The sequence below is a fragment of the Cyprinodon variegatus genome, unplaced genomic scaffold (assembly GCF_000732505.1).
Source record: "Cyprinodon variegatus isolate N-32 unplaced genomic scaffold, C_variegatus-1.0 Scaffold255, whole genome shotgun sequence".
NCBI lineage: Eukaryota > Metazoa > Chordata > Actinopteri > Cyprinodontiformes > Cyprinodontidae > Cyprinodon > Cyprinodon variegatus.
The window spans coordinates 717,037-738,533 of record NW_015150708.1 but is presented as its reverse complement, the minus strand read 5'-3'; the positions used below and the strand labels follow the sequence as shown (position 1 = coordinate 738,533).

Here is a 21,497-nt window from a genome sequence, read left to right as displayed (position 1 = left end):
TTGTTATCAGAGAACCGAGCCAGGGAAAAACCGAGCCGAGCCCACCTCTGGAACTGGTCTGCAGTTAGCTCGGTCCGGTTGTGTCTAGCTCGGTTCAGTTTAGTTTGCTTTCCATTTACACACGATAAGTTATCTCAGTTACTGAGCTCGGACCGGTCTCGGCACGGTTTTTCAAGGGTTGTGTAAATGGGGTATTTGTTCTGTCTCCCATATATACTCTCCCTGTGAAATTCTTCAGTGCTGGTTTCTTGTTCTTTGCTCCCATGTGTGTTTTCCATGACGTCTCCTGGATTTTTGGTTTTCAGTATTTTGTTCTAGGATTTTGATTCTGTTGCCTTTGGGATTTTGCTTAAACCTACAAGAACTCATCTCTGCATTTCTGTCCTCAACCAACCTCTACCCTCAAGATGACAAAAAAAAAAAAAAAAAAAAAAAGTTAATAACATAGTAGCATAAAATTAACTAAATCATAGGGATTTTATTCCATTATACAAAGACAACATGAAAGGAAAACCACAGCAGGAAGGTTTCTCTATTTATCTTTAAAATTAAATATTTTGCCAGAGGGGTCATTGTAGAAAGCTTCAAATCCTGTTGTGATCCACATTTACAGATGATGCATCATAGACATTTTTTCAACTATCTTTATTATTTCTGCATTTGAAATTTTAGTTTATTTAGCCTTTGGAGAAAGTGTATTTTAGAGTGAAAGAAACAACCAAGTAATCTGCTAATAGAGTTCAAAGATGACTTGTAATGGATCCCTTTTCATATCTTTGCATTAAATGTTTTTCATAAAAGCTGAACAGAATACGAAATTTTATTTTTGCAGCTTTTAAGAAGAAAAGCATCAGGAGTTCTTGCTCTAGTGGCCAGGGTTTCTGTTTAGGTTTTATGTAATTATGTTTACCTCGCTTTCTAAAGTTACAGACACCTTGAATTTCCTACTTTATATGTGCACCTGTTGTATAATTTGGCTGGGGCTTTGCTGCTTGTGAATGTTGATGCTCCTTGGCACAACAAAAGAAGCAGACGGAGTCACCATGTGCAGTGCTGAAAGCAAATGTCTGGTTTTATTCTCCTTTGGGGAGAAAGTTTACAGAAGGATTTAAAAGGGCAGGACCTACAACATGGAGAGAAAGTGATCCAGCATCAAAGACCATTAGATGTTTTTGCCACTGGTTTAAGGTTCATGGCTTTAACCCCTTTATACTGTTGGTTTATAGGATCTATGAACGGGTGGTGGAAGCACCATTTATGGACATACCTGAGGATACTTCCTTCTGGCTCGGACAGAGAAACGCTGCTCACGGCTTCTTCAAGGTTAGTACAGCAGAGCTGACCCTTCTCTCAGAATATATGAATGTTGATGCATGTCCTGATCTGTCTTATTAGCTGGCAATGAATGAATCGGAGCAGTAAGGAGAACTATCTTTTCAGCCCATGTGCTATCTTGGTTTGCCTTCTCGTTCTGCATTTGTCTCATTTGGGGGTTATGTATTATAGCTTTGGGATTTAATTGCATGCATTTCTCAAGGCTTGCCATTTAAATTTGAAGAGATATTGTGCTCACTCTAGGAATGGAGATTTTTTCTCTTTTTTTTATCATTGTTTTTCCCCTTTCTCTTAGTCTGCTGCAAAGCACAGCACAATTATCTCAGCAACTCCCACAATGCTGATTTGGGAGAGATCATTAAATAGCCTGTGGACTGTGCTCATTAAGTTTAGAATCTACAGTAGTGTTGTCCACACACGAAGATATACAGTTTATCAACACACAGGACTGCATTTCACAATGTCTCACCTGGGGAGACACTTAAGGGGAAAAAATCACTTTACCTCCAGGTGTTACTATTAACATCAGCCTGCTGTTGGCTAGCTGTCTGTGGAATGGAGCTGTGATCCTGTTTATATCAATATGTTACACAGTTTCCTCTGTTTTAATTGGTCAGAAAGAGTCCCTGTTGTTCAATGGAAAATTGATTTAACCTTATGATCTTGATTATTGGCATGAGATTGATTATTGGTAGACAGGTTCTCGCTCGGACACAACATTCAAAGTCTGCTTAAGATATAAAAAGTGACACACCTAGGATTCTGATTGTCGACTAGAATGCACTGATGATGAAAATCCTTTCTTTTTACTAATAGTGAATGGAGAATACTTGTGCTACCAGAAATGATAACAGAAAAGGTCACTGGTTACTTAACGCTAAGGGACTAAATCTTTACTATTGTAAGAAGGAATTTGTTTTTCAGATATAAAGTCAATGGAAGCAAAGAAATGCAGAAAAGGAAATATGATATTTGTTTTCTGATTTTCTTTGCAGTTCATTCAGGCTTAAAATACAAAGAATAAGACTAACAATTAAGAGTATGTGTATTAATATTTCTGTTTTTATCAATAAAACAGTTATATCCATGAAACAGGAAGAACTGGGTCTACAGGTGTGTGTGTGCGTGTGGTCTTGTTTTACGTCTCCCTATAGTAAAGTTCTTTTCTTTAGGTTAGGTTTGGGTTTAGGATTTAGTTGTGAATTCAGTTTAGGTTAAGTTTAGGTTAAGTATATGCACACTGCAAAAAATGTAATCTTAATAAGTAATTTTTTCTTAAAAAAAGGTGCATTTTGTCTTGAATTGAGGAGGTAAGTGAGACATTTTGCCAATGGAACAAGACTATTTACATTTAAAATAAGAAAAACATTTGCATTGTCTTATTTCAAGTACATATTATCTAATTATCTTATTTTAAGAGTAAAAACACTCATTCCATTGGCAGATCATCTTGTTTACCTACTGAAATTAAGGGTAAATACACTTAATTTAAGAAAATTTTACTAATTTCTAGATCGTTTTTGCAGTGATGTTGGTAATGGTTAGGTTAAATGTCTGAATTAGGCCATATAAAAGGAATGCAAGTCAAGTAAATGTCCCCATAAAGCATGAAAACACAGATGTGTTTGGTTTTTGAGGTGGTGGGAAAGACATTATTTTCTTGGGTTCTTTTACAGCTTAAACAGTTCCTTGCCAAAACACTGTGATATATTTCGCTTTCACTCTCAATGCTTTATATAATTTCTCACTTTACTGTCAGCTCTGAATATCCCGGGAAGTTGATTTTTCATATTTCAGCTCGTTTATTAGACACCTGTCAGCTCCTTTCTTTTCTGCATTGTTCCAGTTAGGCTGTTAAACTGATCCAATAAAATGTGACAGATTTCATATAAATCCACCCTGTTACTGAAGCTCAGTCCCAAATTTGTCACAATAGTTGGTTAAATGCTCCGTCTCTTGCATCACTGTGACTCTGCTGCATGTCATCCTTCAACGCAGAATTCATCACAGTTCAGATGAAGCTAAATGTAATGAAATTTGCACTGTGGCCACAACAAATGCACTTTTCCGTGGTTTTGTTACAGGTCTGATCTCTTATCTGCTTCCGTTTTTTTTTTTGTGGCAGTCGATGGTGAGAAGCTGGCGAGTCATTTCCAGAGGATTTTAAATTTAGGGCCAGCAAATTGAAGTGGCAAGACAATTTAAAAAACAATTTCTTCTAAGTTGTGCTGCTCCACTTCTATAAGGGTTATAAATGCTCTCAAAGAGTGTACTGGGCCAGGTTACTATGGCAACTGAGTATCTGTGTTTAGATGTGTATGTTTAAAGGGTGGCTAGTGTTCGGACAGAGAAAAAAAAGCTGTAATTTTGCTCTCATGTATCAAGCTGAATCTGTATTTAATGGTCATGCTTGTAAGAAAAGATCAGAACAACAGATTTTACATACACTTTTAGGTGGTTCACCTGACTTTCTGATGGTTTTACACGACATGACTCTACGAGCATCAGTCAAAAGAATTGTTTGCCTCTTAGCTACTGTTCAAACTGATAGATCTGTTTTTGCCCACTCAGATGTATTTCTTTCTTCTGGTTTTAGTCAATTTCATTCAAGCATTAAGCCTTATTGAGTTGAAAGTTAATTACTCTTTTGGCTAATAACTAATTTCCCAGAAAGTTTGTTGGTACTTTACACCTTGGCACCTAAGCTACTGCACACTGACAGACCAAAAACGTCCCATACCTGCTGAAAACTCTATCAGGCTCTTCATTTTAAACTTTGTGTTGTGACTTGTACAGTATTTCTGCTTAATGAAAGCATAATCAAATCTTCCTCACTGATGAAGACGCTGCCTGTATGTCTGTGTATGCAGGGAGTGATGCAGGATGTGGAGATCCTGGTAATGCCACAAGGATACATCTCGCAGTGTCCAGATCTGAACAGAAGTAAGTTTTTGTCGTGTCATTATAGAAAAGTTTTTTCATAATGGGCTGCTAGCTAATTTAATCTACATTTAGTGATACTTGATTTTAATAATTTTTGTGTTTTGGCAATTGATTCCATAACAGTTTCTTCCCCACTGCCATTAGACTGCTGAATGTTGTGTAAAATGGAATATTTTATTTATACAAAAAGAAAAAAATTTAATGTTAGAACTGTAAATATACAGTCATATGTTTATATTACTATTTTTTAAATGTATTTATTACTGTTTTTCAAGGCTGCACTTAAAAAAAAAAATGAATATAATAGAGCTGTTTTAAACAAAATGTATTTTTGTATACACTCGTGTATACAAAATGACAAAATAAATCAGTCTAATTCTAATAGTAAATACACTTTCTTTAGCTATAGGAAATCACTTATTTACACCTGAGGAGAGACAGCCAGTAGGAGAGTTCAAAACGTTTATTAAATAAAGAAAACTAAAGTGGAGTTGTGGCTCGCGGATTCTGCAGAAGGGGGCGGGCCAAAATCTCAGACACTCTGGTCTAGCAGATCAGTCCAAGAATGTCCCCAAGTGCTGCAGTCCCAGAGGACATGCTGGAAGCCGATCCTGGTCAGGGATCCAGATCAGGCAGGAACAAAAAAGGTGGCAGGATCCAGGCTTCCAGGCATCCACAAGCTCCAGGAGGGTTCAGAGTCTGACAGGGTCCGAAAGCGTGACCTGGCGGTCACGCACAGGAGCAGACAGGATCAGGTGCAGATGAGCAGGCTCAGTGGATGAGGGTAGCCGAGACAGGGCGTGGAACCAGAACTTGATGTAGGACTTTAAACTGGTCTCCTCCCTGGAGCCAGGCTTACTTAGATAAAAGCTGAACCTCCCCATATATGGAGCCAAAAACCGTGGACGATCAGGAGACGAAAGAAAAACACAAAAACCTCTTTTCACTGGCTGCCAGGATCCCAGGACATGAACCATGAAATAAAACTGAACAGACAGACTCACAGAAAACAAATAATGATCTGGCACTGAATGCTCAGGCTGAACTGAATATAACCAAGAAGAAACAGGTGAGAGGAATAAATTATAATTGAGGCAGGGAGGGAAAACGACAGGTGAAAGGATTTACTAATTAGGGAGGAGCAAACAGGCCAGATCATGACATACAATGCAGATACTGTACCTGTTGCTGCAACTGGTTCAGGCTGTATCCAACCCTCTGTGAACTTGTACAGGAGAAAGGGGTTGTAGAAAATGCATAGATAGAGAATGTAGATTAGATTTTGATTTAGAATTTGAGAATTTCTTTTAGAGTGGGCTGGTGAGAATATATAATCCAACTTTACTCCCTCTCAGTTCATTTTATTTTTTACCTTAACATTACAGTAAATCATTATAATAAACTTAAACACATGGTTTAACATTGATGTATGTTGTCATTTTTGACCCAGCATGTCCAACCTGCAATGACTTCCATGGACTTGTACAGAAAATCATGGAGCTGCAGGACATCCTTGCAAAAACATCAAGCAAGGTAATGTGATTTATTTGACATTTATTTCTTTGCATATTTTATTTCAAATGTCCCGTTATAATTATAGTGATGCAGTGAGAAAAGAAACAAAACATAAAACACATTATCTTAAGAGAAATTATGTTAAGTTAGAACCAGCTATTTATTTAAGTATCCTTTTCTCTTATTAAAATGACTAAAGTGCAGATTGTCATTGATAATTGTGAGGAATACTTTTAGGACATCTGATTTGTAATAGAATGTGTGATTCTGAAATAGCTTTTCTATTTTTCTCCTCTGAGACAGATGCCTACATTTAATTAGTATATTTTGCATCTCTTTAGGAAAAGGCCAACTAAGTTATGGATGTCTCTAAATAGTACAGCCAGTGCTAAAAGCTTTTTATTCTAAAAGACAATTTATAAAACATATGTTTGCACAAAACTGGGCCTAAAACTTGTGTATGCAAACTTCAATGCAAAAGCTGGGCTCTCTAAAATCAAGCTTGGCATGTACAGTAAATGTGTGGTCCCTCACAGCAACTCTGACCCATTCATAGGAGGCACACTGCTTTTTCAGATGTTTATATCTACTTCATATGAAACTTTCATCATATATACACTTTATCAGACCTAAAACTGCAGTTTGATAAATACTGGAGCTACTGAGCTGATCTGTTGCACAAAAAAAGGTTCATAAGCTTGTTTTAAGTCTTAAGTTTAATATCAAAGTCTGCACAACATACATTTTAAAAGTTTCCTCACCGTCACATTCTATTTCCTGATTACCAACAGGGGCGAGTCATACCAAAGATTGATGTGGAAATGTGTCAAGGTGTGAGGAATACACATGGGTTGCTGGTAACATTTAAACACAGCTGAAAGACAAGTGCATAACGGTGTGCTATGGATGCTTTAACTATGCTGGACACTTTGTAAATGGTAGAAATTACCAGGAAACATGTTTTCAGGGATTACCAAGATAAACTGACCCATTATGATGAGTGGATTAAAATCAGAGTATTGCTCTTTAATCTAATTGCTGAACTGGGTCCAGTATATGAGAGACCGACCTGCTGGACTGCACAGTCCTCATTTATCACAGCTGTTAAACAACAACAGGTCAGAGCATGTAAAAAAAATTGTCTGGGTGCACAGTTTTAAAGAACACGATTAAATAAATAACAAACATCCATCCATTAATTTTCTGTATCCCTGCTGCGGTCGCGAGGGGTGACGGTGCCTATCTCCAGCTGTCTACGGGCGAGGGGTGGGGTTTAAATAACAAACAATATATACATATAGAATTTTAAATCTAATTAAAAGTAGGAATAATTTTTAAAAAGGGGGAGAAATGGATAAGGCTTCCTGCCACCGTCAGTTTGTTAAAGATCCAAAATAATCCATGACATATAAGGAAACATCTAAAGCTGAGATGATGTAGCCAAAACAACACCATATGTTCCTATATTAAATCTTCTATGCAGACCATGTCATTGATAATACAATCATTCCATCCATTAGACTCTGCCAATGGTCATAATATCTTTCTTAATTTGTCACCTACTACTATGGATACCAAAAATATTTATCCAATTCACCCAGCACCATACTATCTCTGCCTCGGTTAAGCTGCGTTTCTTTCGCCCTTATTCCCGTGGTTGCTATTGGTAACCATGAAATAGCATTGATCAGCTGGTTCATTGAAGCACACAATGACATTCTTGCAATGCTTTGCATGAACTTTTATGGTTGAATGTAGGCGTGCAGAGAGCCGGATATGAGCTGGAATCTGGGATGTAAACTCTGGGGTACAGATATAAAGGAAAATTGCTTTTTTTTTTTTTTAAATGTTTTACCAATCATTTTTTCTGGTTTACAACATTTTCCGATGTTTTGCATATGCTTACATTTAATATAGATGCTTTGCAGTGTTTTATATATGAGATCCCCGGAGCTGTTTCAAATATTTTAAGTGCATATTTTCATTACTTGTTAATAATAATGATGAAGGGTAAAATTGAGAAAATGAGAGAACAAAAAATCGACTTGCTGTTGTTTTTGCATTTACATTAAATTGTCTGGGTTGTCAAACAAAGCAGAATTTGTCTTCTTCTTTCCTGAGATTAAATGATTGATTTCATATTTCTGTTTTAGACAATCTCCCTGAAATTGTGTTAAAATGGTGCTAATCATTTGTAAATGAGAGAATAAAAGCTTTATTATTGTGGAAACAGTCTAACACATGCTTTACATGGGGAGGTCAATGAATAGGAGTTAAATAAATGAACATGAAAGAAGATCCATTAGTGTTGCAGAGCTCTGATAATGAGATGAGGGACTGTAGTGAAGAGGAGGTGTGGTACTGTGCTTTAGGAGTTAAGTGGGCGAACAAGGAGAAACCATCATTAACAACCAAAACCCATTTTTTTTTACTTTTTTTTTTAATTAATTTTCTTTTTATTTTCCTTTTTACCAATTTTAACAGTATATTTGTAAAGATTGGATCTAATAAATGTATCTATCTGATACATTTTCAGCTTTGCATAAATGCAGTGGCTATGCAATCTGCAGTTGTACTTACGTACCGATTCCTTCAGGCTGACAAATCTTTTAAACTTGTAAAGAGCTAGATTTCTTTATTATTAAAATATTAATAAAGTAATAGGTTATACTTTTATGATCACTTCACTATATCTATTGTGTTTGTGGCTGAAAAATGTAAATGGTTTTCCGCTATAGTGCACAGTATAGGCATGTCAGCTTCTGCACTGATTTAGTGCAATCAGCTTGGCAAATCTAATACAGAAATAAAGTAAATGTCAGTAAAAAACAGATACCACAAATGCAGGAAATTGCAGTGCTTCTTTTATTACAGTTATTGTGTGTGAAAGATGCTGGAAGCTCTACTTTCTGGATGTGAACATAGAAACACACTGAATTTGACTGGAATCCTCCCCCCTTGGCTCCTAACACTTTATTTTTTCATGTTTTCGGGTGGGGCGAGCAGCTGTCCAGGGCCGAGGAGAAAATGAACGGGCTGGATGGCTGCTATTGTGAGAGAACCTGCAGCGTCAAGGGGGTCGTCTACAGGGAGGACGAGGGCTGGACAGATGGCTGCAGAAACTGCACTTGCACGGTGGGTCTTCACAGTTTGACATGTTTGCATGTGTGCAGAAAGCTAGATTTTGTTCTTATTCAGTGTAAAAGCATGCATGTAATTAAAATCATTTGCATATTAGTGCTAGTTGTTATGTTTAAGAATGTCTGAGTGTGTAATGAATGAATACTGTAATTATGAGAAGGCATTAGGTTTGTGTATTTTTTTCATGAAAACATGCATTTTTAATAATGTCAGTATTACTGTTAATTTTCATACACCTCTCAGCTTTCCATATGTAAGGCAAAGCACATGTAAAGCACTAAAAAGCTGGTCTGCACCAAACACAAACACACATACAGTAGAGCTTGGGATTATTTCTGGCAGTCATTTACTTTGCCATATAAAAAGTGTAAAGAATTTTTTAATTAATGGAAATATTGGGCCTGTTCCACATCAGCGAACAGATTTCACCGTTTGTCAGCATACTCAGCTCCGAAACATGAATCTTATAGCGCCACTAAACTGCTCAATCCAGCCAATCAGATACCTTCACGCTCTGCTAACCAACATGCAAAGCGAAAAAAAAAGAGAAAAGACGTTGCATATCTCTTAATGTGCTGCACCTAATTGCTCCTGACAGATGATAATTATCATCAGGGATTTGTTCAACCCACTCATCCAATGGAATAGCTACATTCGTTAGGAATGCTGTTTTTTCCGTTACTCGGCTGCAATTAGGGAATTAGATAGGATACGCTCCTTACCTTATGCGCAGCAATTAGCTTTGACCTTTAAAATTCAAAGGTGAGGCATTAAGATGTTATCAATTATGTGGATCAGGTTCATAGATGTTGCTGTCACAGAGCTCTCAGCCGTGAAAACGATGTTAATTATAGGCACAGCAGCCAGGAAGTAGATGGCACTGGAGCATGTTGGGCGTGCTGGCCAATCTAGGCAACATATATATATATATATATATATATATATATATATATATATATATATATATATATATAAGTTAAGTGTGTGGATAGAATAATGGTTAAAATCCTGTTGTCAAAGCCTCAGGCTTTCTTGTAATACTTTGAGTTGGTCACACTGCTTTGTTTAAAGCCACTAAACTTGGAACTATGAATCCTTCATCAATAAAAAAGCAAAAAAACTCCACAGATGTAATGTTGTGTCTACACATTAACTAGGGTTTTTCTACTGGAGCATTTCCTCTACTAAAATATTTACTGGTTCTAACTGGTTTGGTTTTCTATGGCAGAAAAACAGCTTAAAAAAACAGATAATTCGCTTAAGATGTATCAACAAACAAACGTTTGTTCCTCCCTTTGCTATATTCTAAAGTCTAAAAGCACAAACCTTATCGGTGTATTCCTGCACATAAATGTTCAAATACCACCTTAATGATTAATTAACATTGGTTTAAACAGCAGTCTGTCTTTGTGAACCCCACTACAGTCTTGCTTCTAAGATTTGTGGTATTCAGTTGTTATTAATGGAAATGCGTTATGGCATTGTAAGTGCAGCCATTTGCAGTGCATTAACCCACAAAGTGAACTAGTGTAATTCCAGAGCTAATTTAATCTTTTACAAATTTTAAAAGTATGCTATCACAACGATATGAGTATCTCTGTGAGCCCATCTCCAGCTGCCTCAAAAAAACAGTTCTTTCTTTTGGCTCAGTTTAGAGTTGGTGCTGAAATGCATGGTCTTACAAGTTATTCACTGGAATCTTTTCCCATTTTGCCAGATTTTAACTCATAATCATCTTTTTTTAGTAGCCATAAATAAAAAAAAAAACAATTGAAAAATACCTTATGATTTTGAAAAAGGCAACGTAATTATACCTTAGTTTGAAAAGCTTCTGTAAATAAAACCCTGAAATAAGTAACATTAATTTGTACCGAGTCATTTTTACACTTATAGTCACAAATAAAGTCCAAAGCAAATAATTTGCAGAGTCCACCTCTTTTTAATTTAATTACTGCACATATGTAGCTATTCTGTAGAGGCTCCAAAGGTCTGTTGAGGAATAATATTGATCAAACAGCATAATGAAGACCAAGGGGCACTGTACACATGTCAAGGAGGAAGACATGTAATGTCTGTTAAACCAAAATTAGATTCTTATACCCAAGCTTTAAATATCTGAAAAAAACAGCTAGTATGATAAGAAAATACATTTTCTGGCCCTTCCAGCCAAACATACTGCCTTTTACATCAATTGTAACTTTAATGGCAGAGATTCAAAGCTCAAATGGGGGTTTATACCCAGTGGAAGTTGTGCATTACATGGATCTGGCCTTTAAGATAGTTTTTTAAAGTTCTTGAAAGAAAGCTTTAAGGTACCTGGTTTGTAGTTTCTTTCTAACCGTAAATATAATGCAAAAAAAAAACAGCTAGAAAAAAACATTTGTAAATAACGGCTCTCTCTTTAAACAATTATTAGTTATATTGATATTCTGACGATCAAATTATTGTCCCCATGGGAACAGCTGAAAGACAATTTCTAATCATTACTACTTTCATCCCCATGGCTTAGAACTTCATCTTTCTTTTACTTCCAGGATCAGACTGCCTGCAGCCCGGGCAATATGCTCCTTTTAATGGGGCTGGACTGAACTGCTTTTCATATCTCATAGGTCCAGGCGATATGATTTTTTCCTTCCAAATCCAGTTGAAAGATTTTTTTTCCTCCTTGAGTTTCATTCAAGATTAATTTACCTTCAAAACTAGTTTTTATTTCAATCATCCCTTATGGGACATGACCTTAATTAAAGGGCATTGAATTTCAAGCTATGAAAGTTCTTGTAAAATAACCATGTATCAAAACAAACAATGAAAATATAACAAACTAAATAATTGCAGATGATGCTATTATACATATAGTTGGTTTTTCAGTAAAAAGTATTCACACCTAAAAACAAAAAAGTAATCATCTGATGCCAACATGAGCTATGTAAGCCCAAGAAGTACATAAGTAGAAAAAAAATCTCACTTTTCCATGAAGTAAATCTTGATTTTTTTTTTTTATCCATTAATCGGCTAATCTTTATTTATTATGTTTTCCATGTATAATCTTTGTTTTCTTTGTTGTTTAATCTGGCACTTATTTGGAGTCTTTGAAGATCAGACCCTTACTGGGGCAGAGATCCCCACATTACACTTCACATTACCCTTAACCGAATTTCTGCACTGTGATGCATGGTGGTGGCTGCATCATGCTTAAGCCTTCCTTTGCCTGATCAGGGAAGCTTGTCAGATACCTGAGAGTTATTTTTTCCTGTTTTTTCTACTTTTCTTCAAGAAAAAAGAACAAAACAAAACCTAAGATATTGTTAGATCAAAAGTAACATAATTTAGATCAAAGCACATTAACCTGTTAAAAGGATTCAGTCCAAAGAATCAAAAAGTTTATTATAGGTCTTCCTCCCATCCGGCCTGAGCCAGAAATGAAGTATAAGCAATAAGATTCTCCACTTTCACAATTTTTGCAATGGTTAATTAACGGTTTTGTTGTGGCCCAGCTTTGATGACACAAAAAAGTGAAATTCCACAAAGGCCACAGATGCCCCATGGACTTATGTTATGCAGGCAAAAGAAAAAATTTCCAAGTAAACTACTTTAGTTTTCTCAGTTTATCTTTTTCCCTTGCGCTGGTAAAAAAAAAACATACGCCCACCCAGATGCATGCTGGTCCTATGATTGACTGCCTATTTATAAAAAATAATTAACCTAAATTAATCATAACTAACCAAAAATAAAGGAACATGACTAAATAACCAAAAAACATAATCTCATAACAGATATTAAACATTAAAGTAAAATAAACTTGGCTAGATTATGCACAAAAACAAAAAAGTTTTTAATCATTAACAAAAAATAATTGGCTCCTACGGGTTTTAATGTGAAGTTTCAACATGATCAATCTTAGGAGTACTAATAATTTTTCAAGGCGTCGTCAACAATATTTGTCCCGATCAGAAATGTTTACTGAAGTTGTTTAAACCAAAATAAGTGGCACTCAGCAGTTCTTGCTTCAACACAACAGAAGAACTATGAATAAAAACCACTTGAAACTATCCAAAGTCCAGTTGTTCAGAGGTATTGTAACTAGGCAAGGTTGAAAACCTTTGCACTATATATTTTAGGAAGTCAGCATGAAAAGCTGATGTCTGTGGTTGTAGTTGTTTGGTTGCTGTTTAAACAATGTGATTCTTTTTTCTTCCTGGCAGAACGGCACAGTGCAGTGTGAGGCCATCTCCTGCCCTCCCCCTCAGTGCCCAGCAGGGACGGCTCCTGCCTACGTAAAGGGAGCCTGCTGCAAGGAGTGCCTGCGTAAGTGGAGTACCCTTAACCCCGGCACCTTCCTACTCTTATGAAATCATGGATGCTGTAGCAGACAAACACACACTACATTACAGCGGAACAGCCTCCACCAGCAGATCCAGAGAGCACACATAACGCCTCCACAAGGGCTGCCTGACAATTGACCAGGGCTCCGCCGTGTTGCTAAGCTACCTCCTAACACGTCCCTTGAGATGAGCCTGTCCTTTCTGCATATACATGGACCAATCAATTATTCACAAGCTGACTTCAAAACACAGATGGCCAGCAGTCACACAGACGTGAGGCACTAAATCTGGGATCACTGCATGTGATGAAAAGTGCTTCCTATTTGTGGTGTGACATGTTGCGGCTCTGGGAAATGTAAAGAGGAGCAAAATGTTAAATGTTAAAGGCCTGGAATGAGGCGCACGCTCGGCAGCATCTCCATAAATGTCCATTTTTAACTTTTAGCACTCATGCGTTTTGGCTGGAGGGATAAATAATTCTGTTTCATCATATTGCTACAAAGAGGGTCGGCTTTCTTTCCAAAAGACTTTGAGCTAAGCAATGAACTCTTATTAGCCTCTTCACAGCAGCAGTCTGCATCTCATATTCTCTCAATTCCATTCTCATTACAAATGGATTTCAATGGATATTATCCTTTCACACCATGGAATAGTTTTTCGAATAAGAAATTGTTTTTGAAAGACGCTAGGAAAAGACTGCCAGTGTCTGGATCAACACCCAGCTTATATGTTATTTATAGTCTAATCACTTAATTCTAAAGTTTTTGATTACCTATAGTCACATATGTCCAATATATAACATCAGATACAAAATTAATAATACAATACTGCAGCAGAATGTATGTTTTCATATATTTCTTTGCAGATTTGACTTTACATGTCGTGCAAGCCTACATTTGAGAGCTGCCTCGTCACAAACTCCCACATACTCCTGCTGTTTCTCTCCAGCTTTGTTTGCACGCATCACACAAGAAGCTCTATAAGAAAAAGAAAAAAGGGATAGGTGATACTATGCACATTATTGAGTTGTATTCCTTCCATTCACCATAAAAATTATTACAAGAAGTGTTTGGACAATTCCTTCTTAAGCTTTGATCATTTCGCTGTAAACGTTTTCATGCACACAGTCATAGCTCTACATAAACATCTACCCCTCTAAAAATAAAAGCTGCCATTATCAAACTGACAACTGTTATTTTGAGTATTTTCACCATGAATGTAAACACAGCATTGATTGTTGATCTGCTTGATTTAGGAAAATAGTATAAATAGCAAAAGTATATTTAAGGGAGATTTAAATGTATCATTATTTATGCTGGATGCCTAATTCTTATCACGATAATCTTCTTTTTTATGACAACCATAAGTGATATGATAAAAGCTCACCCCCGGTCTCTGCTTTTGATTATTTTGTATCAGCATCATGTCAGCAGTCAGTGGTGCAGTACTGTGACTTTAAAGCAAGAGTCTCGCTGCTCCAGGTTTTCATCAATAAAAACTCTTACTGTGCTGTGAAAAAAAGAGTTATTTACTTTTTTAATTAAATTATTTTTTTTCATACCATCAAACAAAGTTTAACTCCAGAAAAAGCGAAAATGATGGCAAAAAAAACCCCCACCCAACTTTCATGAGTTTACCAGAAAAAAATCTATCCCTATCAACCTGACCATGTTTAAAATTACTTTCTCCGATTGTGGAAAAATTGTGCTCAAGCCCTGATTAATGCCAAACCTTTAAAATCAAGAAATGCATAAATAGAACATGTTTTATAACATGAATTAGGCTGAAAGATCTCTAATGCAAAAAATAGTGCCCTTATCTAAAGAAGTGATTGGATGAATACCTCTGATGGGCTAACAAAACAAAATGAAAGGTTTAAAGTGGGTTAATCAAGCCTGACCTAAACCCTGTTGAGATGCTGTGTTGCACTGGCGTAACTTTCTGAAGGACTGGTGTGGACATGTCCCCACCAACTTTGGGCATGGAGCGGACAGTCCCAACCGCACTGCAAAAACGATCTAGAAATAAGTAAAATTTTCTTAAATTAAGTGTATTTACCCTTAAATTCAGTAGGTAAACAAGATGATCTGCCAATGGAATGAGTGTTTTTACTCTTAAAATAAGATAATTAGATAATATGCACTTGAAATAAGACAATGCAAATTTTTTTTCTTATTTTAAATGTAAATAGTCTTATTCCATTGGCAAAATGTCTCACTTACCTCCTCAATTCAAGACAAAATGCAACTTTTTTATGAAAAAATTACTTATTAAGATTACATTTTTTGCAGTGCAATAATTTCTGCTTTTTTTCCCCCTTTCTGCTTATTTACTTTAGCCAACAGTAAGTGGGGTTGGGTGCAGCTAACTGTGTTCAGAGCGTTTTCAGTCCATGTTTTTCTTGCTCCCGCTGCTCTCGAGTCCCACCTCTTTAAATCTCATCGGATCTGTCGCTTTGAGACATAATATTAATTGGGGTTGTTGCTCGCTGCGTACAGGGTAGCTGCATGGAGATATTGAATATGGCAAGCCGTTTTAACATAAATTTGCAGTAGCACTCAGTGAATTTTAACTGGCAGTTACTCCGATATATGTTTAAGTAAAAGTTAGGAGACTAGTTGGTTAAAAAAATCAGAGATGCCACCAAAAAATCTGTTTGTTACTTACGGAGCTTTTTCAGCTAAAATGGCAGGAGATTGTACATTTATTTAAGTTAAAAAAGCTGGGCTTCTCAGAGGACCATTGCTCAGAGTTACAGATTAAAATTTACACATATCTATTGTTTTATTATTGAACAGAGAATCAGACTGCAGAGCTTCTAGAGATCCTGAAAATAATTTTCTCTGGCATCATTATATTGGTAGACAGGTTCATAAATCTGTTTTTAAGCAGAGCAGAGACACAATTAGGGACAGCTGCAGATTTAAAGGTGAAACAGATTTACTGGGATAGGCAACAGACAATAAAATATGTCTACAATTTTACAAGAAAAAATAAAGCAATGCTATAATAAAATTCAACATATCTTTTTGTCTTTTGTAGCTCAAAGAGACTCAGAAATAGCTGCGCCAACCAACCCAGAGACAGCCTGACTCACAGGACACAGACTTAAAATTCAGAAACTTACAAGAATTAAAGCACAAAAACTAAAAATCAATGTATAAATGATAATGTAAAAGGGAGACCTACACTCTTCTATACCTTTTTAGCACGCAGAAGCAGTTAGCTGAAATACTTCTATGGCAGCTTTCCTCCTGTGTAGACAGAGGACTGAACAACGCATGCTGAGAAAGTTGCATGACATAGACTGGCAGGGAGCTGCAACATCTAATACAGTCTTTCTTGCAAAGTAAATTACACTTTAAAATGCAAAAAAATATATGATAATAATAATAATAATAATCAGATTGTTTGACAAAATCTAGATTTGATGTATATTGTATATGAAAGTTTTCCGGGCTGTTTGCACAGAAATATTCTTTCAAGCACCATATAAATAATGCAATGATGGTGCAGAATGCAGGTATGCATAGTTTTTCTTTGTAGATTTGACTTCACACGTTGTGTAAGTGGATTTCATTTGAAAACTCACTCGTCACAAACTCCCACACACCTCTGCCATTGCTCTCCAGCTTTGTTTGCAAGTGCGATGTAAGATGAGATTCAGCTCGCAGAGAAGCCATTAGTCCTGGCCTCTAAACATCTTGCCTCAGCATCATTTCAAGGGATTGCAGCACAGGAGGCTTTAACCATAACTCTATCTGCAGCAGGGTTTCACAAACATAAATACGTAGCAGGTAATACTCTTAAATTCCACACTCCTGAGCTCACTTATCTCAACGAGGTACACACAGCTAATGAGGCATGCTGCGGCTTTGGAGAGAACTGCACTGCATGTTTCTCCTCCACAAAGACATGATTCCTTCTCTAAATTAAAGCCTTATCTCCTTTTTACTCAGCCTTGCACAGAGTTTTTTTTTTCCCCGATTGTCTGTCAAGTACAGTATTTCAGAAGCCTTCCGCTTTCATCATGCACCTCTTTGTGATGGTGCATGACCTGTAGTGTCAATCATTCCTGCTCCTCATATCAGTTTGAACCTGTCTGACCCCAACAGATCATCAAACTAACTCCTCTACCTGTACGCTATAGTTCACAACAGCCCAACCCCCATTAGCCTCTTCCATTATTTAAAACAGAATCTTGTTAAAGCAGCGCTGAGAAGTGCTTTCTCTCTCAGCACATTAACTATGTCATCACTTCTTCTGTCGCAGCACTTAATTGGGTTTAACATGCTTGATTTGGTCCGACTTTCATTTACCTGAGGCTTTAAAAAGCTTAAGGAAGGTTCTGATAATAAGAACAGAATATTTCAGGTATATTGAACAGCACCGGGTTCAACTTTGGGAAAATGCAAAATATAAGGAAATTAGAGACATTTCCTGTCAAGTAATGATAATTTTTGTGTCATTTCCATTGTAGAGCTACCAGTATAGGTTCAATTTTTTTTTAATGTTATTAATATACTAATTTTAATAATAATGGATGTGGTAGTTGCAGCATCATCGTGTCTACTGTACTGAGTTTAAGTACTTATATACTTTTTATTCAATTATAACCATAAACTAATTGGGACTTTATGTAATAAATCAAATAAATAAATCAAAGCAAAGTAGTGAATACAACTCTGAATTTCAAAGAAAATTACTGTTTGAAATATGTGCAAATAAAATCTAAAGTTAGGCCAGTGTCTTTTAATTTGTTTACCCTAAATGTTATTTGTGTTTAATTTAATCTCTGTACAAACGTAGCTTTTTTAAAAGAATTAAAGATAAAGAGGTTTGTTAGAAAACACAATTAAACCAACACTACAAAAAACAAAGCAAATTGGCAGGCAGATCAGATGAGTTATAAGAGGATGAAATAATTTCCCAAGCTTTAAAGACCTGAAAGTGCGCTGATCGTTCCGTATTCCAAACATGAAGGCAAAGGTTTGAACCAAAGGTATACTAAGCAAGGGGCACGCATCGTTCCATAGTGACTGGTTGGGAAATGGTGACAGTTACAGAGACAGCAAAAAGGTCCATAGTTACTCCCAGTTCAGAGGATCTATGAACGCATCAAAGTTTATTTATGCCTTTTTGTGTTTTTATGACATGTCAACATTAATACTGCATTACGATGAAGACTGAGGTGTCAAACGTAAGAGTAGCGTAACCCAACTGTATGAATAAACAATTGTTTATTTTTTTTATTAGTGATAGAGAAGTGGTTGATGGTAAAATGAATTGAGCTAAATACAGGGAAATCCTTAAAAAAAAAAGTAGTGTCACAAGTTTCACATTTCAGTAGGCAAATTATCCTACACAAAAAAGAAGAGCTAAAGCAGAATGGTTTAAACTGAAGAGCAATCATGTGTTTTAATTCACCTAAAGTAGAGACCGATTTTGATAAGTTATCTTTGGCAAAACTTAAAACTTGCTGTTCAGATACTTTACATGAAGTAAGCACTATTTTAAAAAGAAAACATCAGTAGATGTAAAAACCCTGCGTTAAAATAAACAAAAATACTTCCACCTGAAAAAGCAGAGGCATTTGCATTATTCTTTTTGATCCGTCATAATAACCCACATGAAATAGAGTTTAGTTTTGGATTGTAGATTAGATTGTAGACATTTATAAAAAGTGTAAAAAAATTCCTTTGCAAGAATTGGTAAAGACTTGGACTAATAATAATAGCAGATCAGAGAATGCCCCCCTCAAAAGTGGGATTCAGTCCCTCATTAGTCAAGGCAAGGCAAGGTAAGGCAAATTTATCCCTGTAATGCCAAATGTATCATATTTGATACATACGGTTTCTGAAATGTTTTGCGTCTGACACCTTTTGCATAATTTAATGGTAAAAACTTTGCTCAAAATCCTATTGTACACAATCAGATAAACCTGATAACAGAGGGCAGAAGACTACACAAAAATAATTTTGACTTATCGCATAGTAATAAATTATTAATATCAAACATTTATTTCTGTTTTTTCTTTTTACATATTTTGTTAAAAGGCTAAATAAGGACTTCAAACCAAAGAAAAGTAAATCTGTTTTGTTTTATTCTTGGATCGAGCTTTAAAGGGTTATTTGTATAGCACAATTCAGTACAAAGACAATGCAAAGTGCTTTACATGGTTAAAATATAGGAAAATAAAACAGAATCAAAGCAAGTAGGAAAAAAATAAAAATAAAAAATGCAGAAACAAAAAAGAACATTAAAAGGTCCTAAAAAAATGAATCCTTTCTAGTTCTTTTTATTCACTTTAACAATGCAAAACTTGAAATGCTGCCAATTACTGATCCAAACACTGAAGAACTCATCTGCTGTAAAAAATGTTTTACTCTTATTTTATCTCCAGGTATTTTAAACAATGCTTGACTCTTTATGCCATTTTTAGACAAGGCAACAGTTTATCAAATCTTCTTTCCTGCTTGTTTGGCTCTATAAATAGCAAGAAAAACATGTAATAGATATGCACAAAATAAAACAAAATATTCACCAGTCTTGACAGAATATAAAATATAAAACAGTGAAACAATTTATTTGTGAAACTTTTAATGCAGATAATATTAATAGTATCTCATCCTAAGTCACATTTTGTTGACATTCTGTGTGGAAAAAGAGCCAGATTGGTCATTTAGATATAATATCAAGTAAATGTGGACTTAATCTTTTCTGTCTGTGTTTATTCTACATGTATTTAGTGCCCTTTCTGCAGTGTACATACATGTGCCTTTGTCTTTGTGTGCCACCAGCTGTCTGCTTGTTCGGTGGAAGAGAGTTGGTGGAGGGAGATCAGAGAGCTGTGCGCGACTCTTCTGACAGGTGCCTGCTGTTTGAATGCAGGGTAAGTCAATTCAGAGCATGCACTCAGAAACATGCACCGCATCCTATTCAGTGAAAAGAATTTAATCAAAATCCTCTCCTGAAAGCAAATTGGGCAGTTACTCAGGTAGTAGCTTTTACACTATTGATGTCAGTGACACAGTGTACAGTATGCTGTCTCACTGCATCCATAAAGTGCTAGCCTAACGGAATTAAGGCTTACAGAGCTGCTGAGCTCATTTCGCTGGCCTCCATTGTCCCTACCAACTTTTCTAAGCACCGCAATTGTGCTCTGCTTAACCTCTTTCTTTATCTCAGAACATTAGAATTCAGATGAATCACTTAAAACCCTGTTTGCTGAAAGTCTTCTCATGTAAACACACCAGAAACATTTGTTGAGCCACATCTAACTCCCGCAGAGACCACTTCCAAAAATAAGTAATTTACTGGTTCAGAGCACAGAGTTACCAGTATAGAGGAAGTTCAAATATAAGAGTTTCCTAAATAGAACTAATTTAGATATAACTCTTTTTTTTTTTAGTAAGTAGTTTTATTATATTTATTAATCCAAGTAGCATTGTATCAATATAATTTTCATGGAGGAAATGATCACAAAGCCCATGAAATGATACATTACATAAAAACAAATAACATTTACAGACAAGCAATTAGCAAAATGTGAAGCAACAGTACAAATATTAAATTGGTGAGCTGTCGGAATAAACTCTTTATTATAAACTGTTGGTTAATTTTTTGTAATTATTTAAATGGATGTAAGCTTCTCCATTATTACAATTTCTAATCCATTTCTAATTGTCTCCTTGTTATTCCAGGAAAAAGAGGCTATGGTACCACAAACATAAACACAAAAGTAACTATGGAACAACAAACATGAATATTCAAATAAAAAAGCTCTTATGGCAAAGAATATACAAGGTTGATAGCTTAGCAGCAGCACACAGAACACCTTGATATCCCAAGGCTTTGGGTTTTATTCTGTCTTTTTCTAACCCCTTGTCTATGTGCGCTGGGCAAAACTTTTAACCCCAGTTTGCCAACAAATCACAGTATTGACTAATACGTGTTTTGGTGCCATTGGTTCAATGATTAAAGCCCGTTAAGAGGTCAGTATTATTGTTTATGATGTCTACATTCAGGGATAAACATGTGAAAGACAATGGGACTGTAGAAAGTATCTAACCTGTGTAAATACTGGCCTGGTGCATTCATGAACGGTGCCTCCTTCTCAATGCAAAATATCAAATAAATGTTAAAACAAACAAGACTTGCTTATTAAAAGAAATAAAGTTAAGTTTCAGCATAAAAAGAAGACCTTCAGTGAAGGTGTTAAACAATAGCAGATTTCCACTT

At 35.9% G+C, this 21,497-nt stretch overlaps 1 protein-coding gene across 2 annotated transcripts in view; it reads left to right on the top strand.

The window, feature by feature from the left end:
- Window positions 1-21,497, top strand: part of nell2 (neural EGFL like 2) — a 137,874-nt gene that overhangs the window by 20,961 nt on the left and 95,416 nt on the right. For both annotated transcript variants that reach the window (XM_015382349.1, XM_015382348.1), the window contains exons 5-10: window positions 1,227-1,323; window positions 4,206-4,278; window positions 5,729-5,811; window positions 8,800-8,928; window positions 13,137-13,239; window positions 20,057-20,148. In XM_015382349.1, the coding sequence (XP_015237835.1) occupies window positions 1,227-1,323; window positions 4,206-4,278; window positions 5,729-5,811; window positions 8,800-8,928; window positions 13,137-13,239; window positions 20,057-20,148 (577 nt within the window). The remainder of the gene's footprint in view (window positions 1-1,226; window positions 1,324-4,205; window positions 4,279-5,728; window positions 5,812-8,799; window positions 8,929-13,136; window positions 13,240-20,056; window positions 20,149-21,497) is intronic.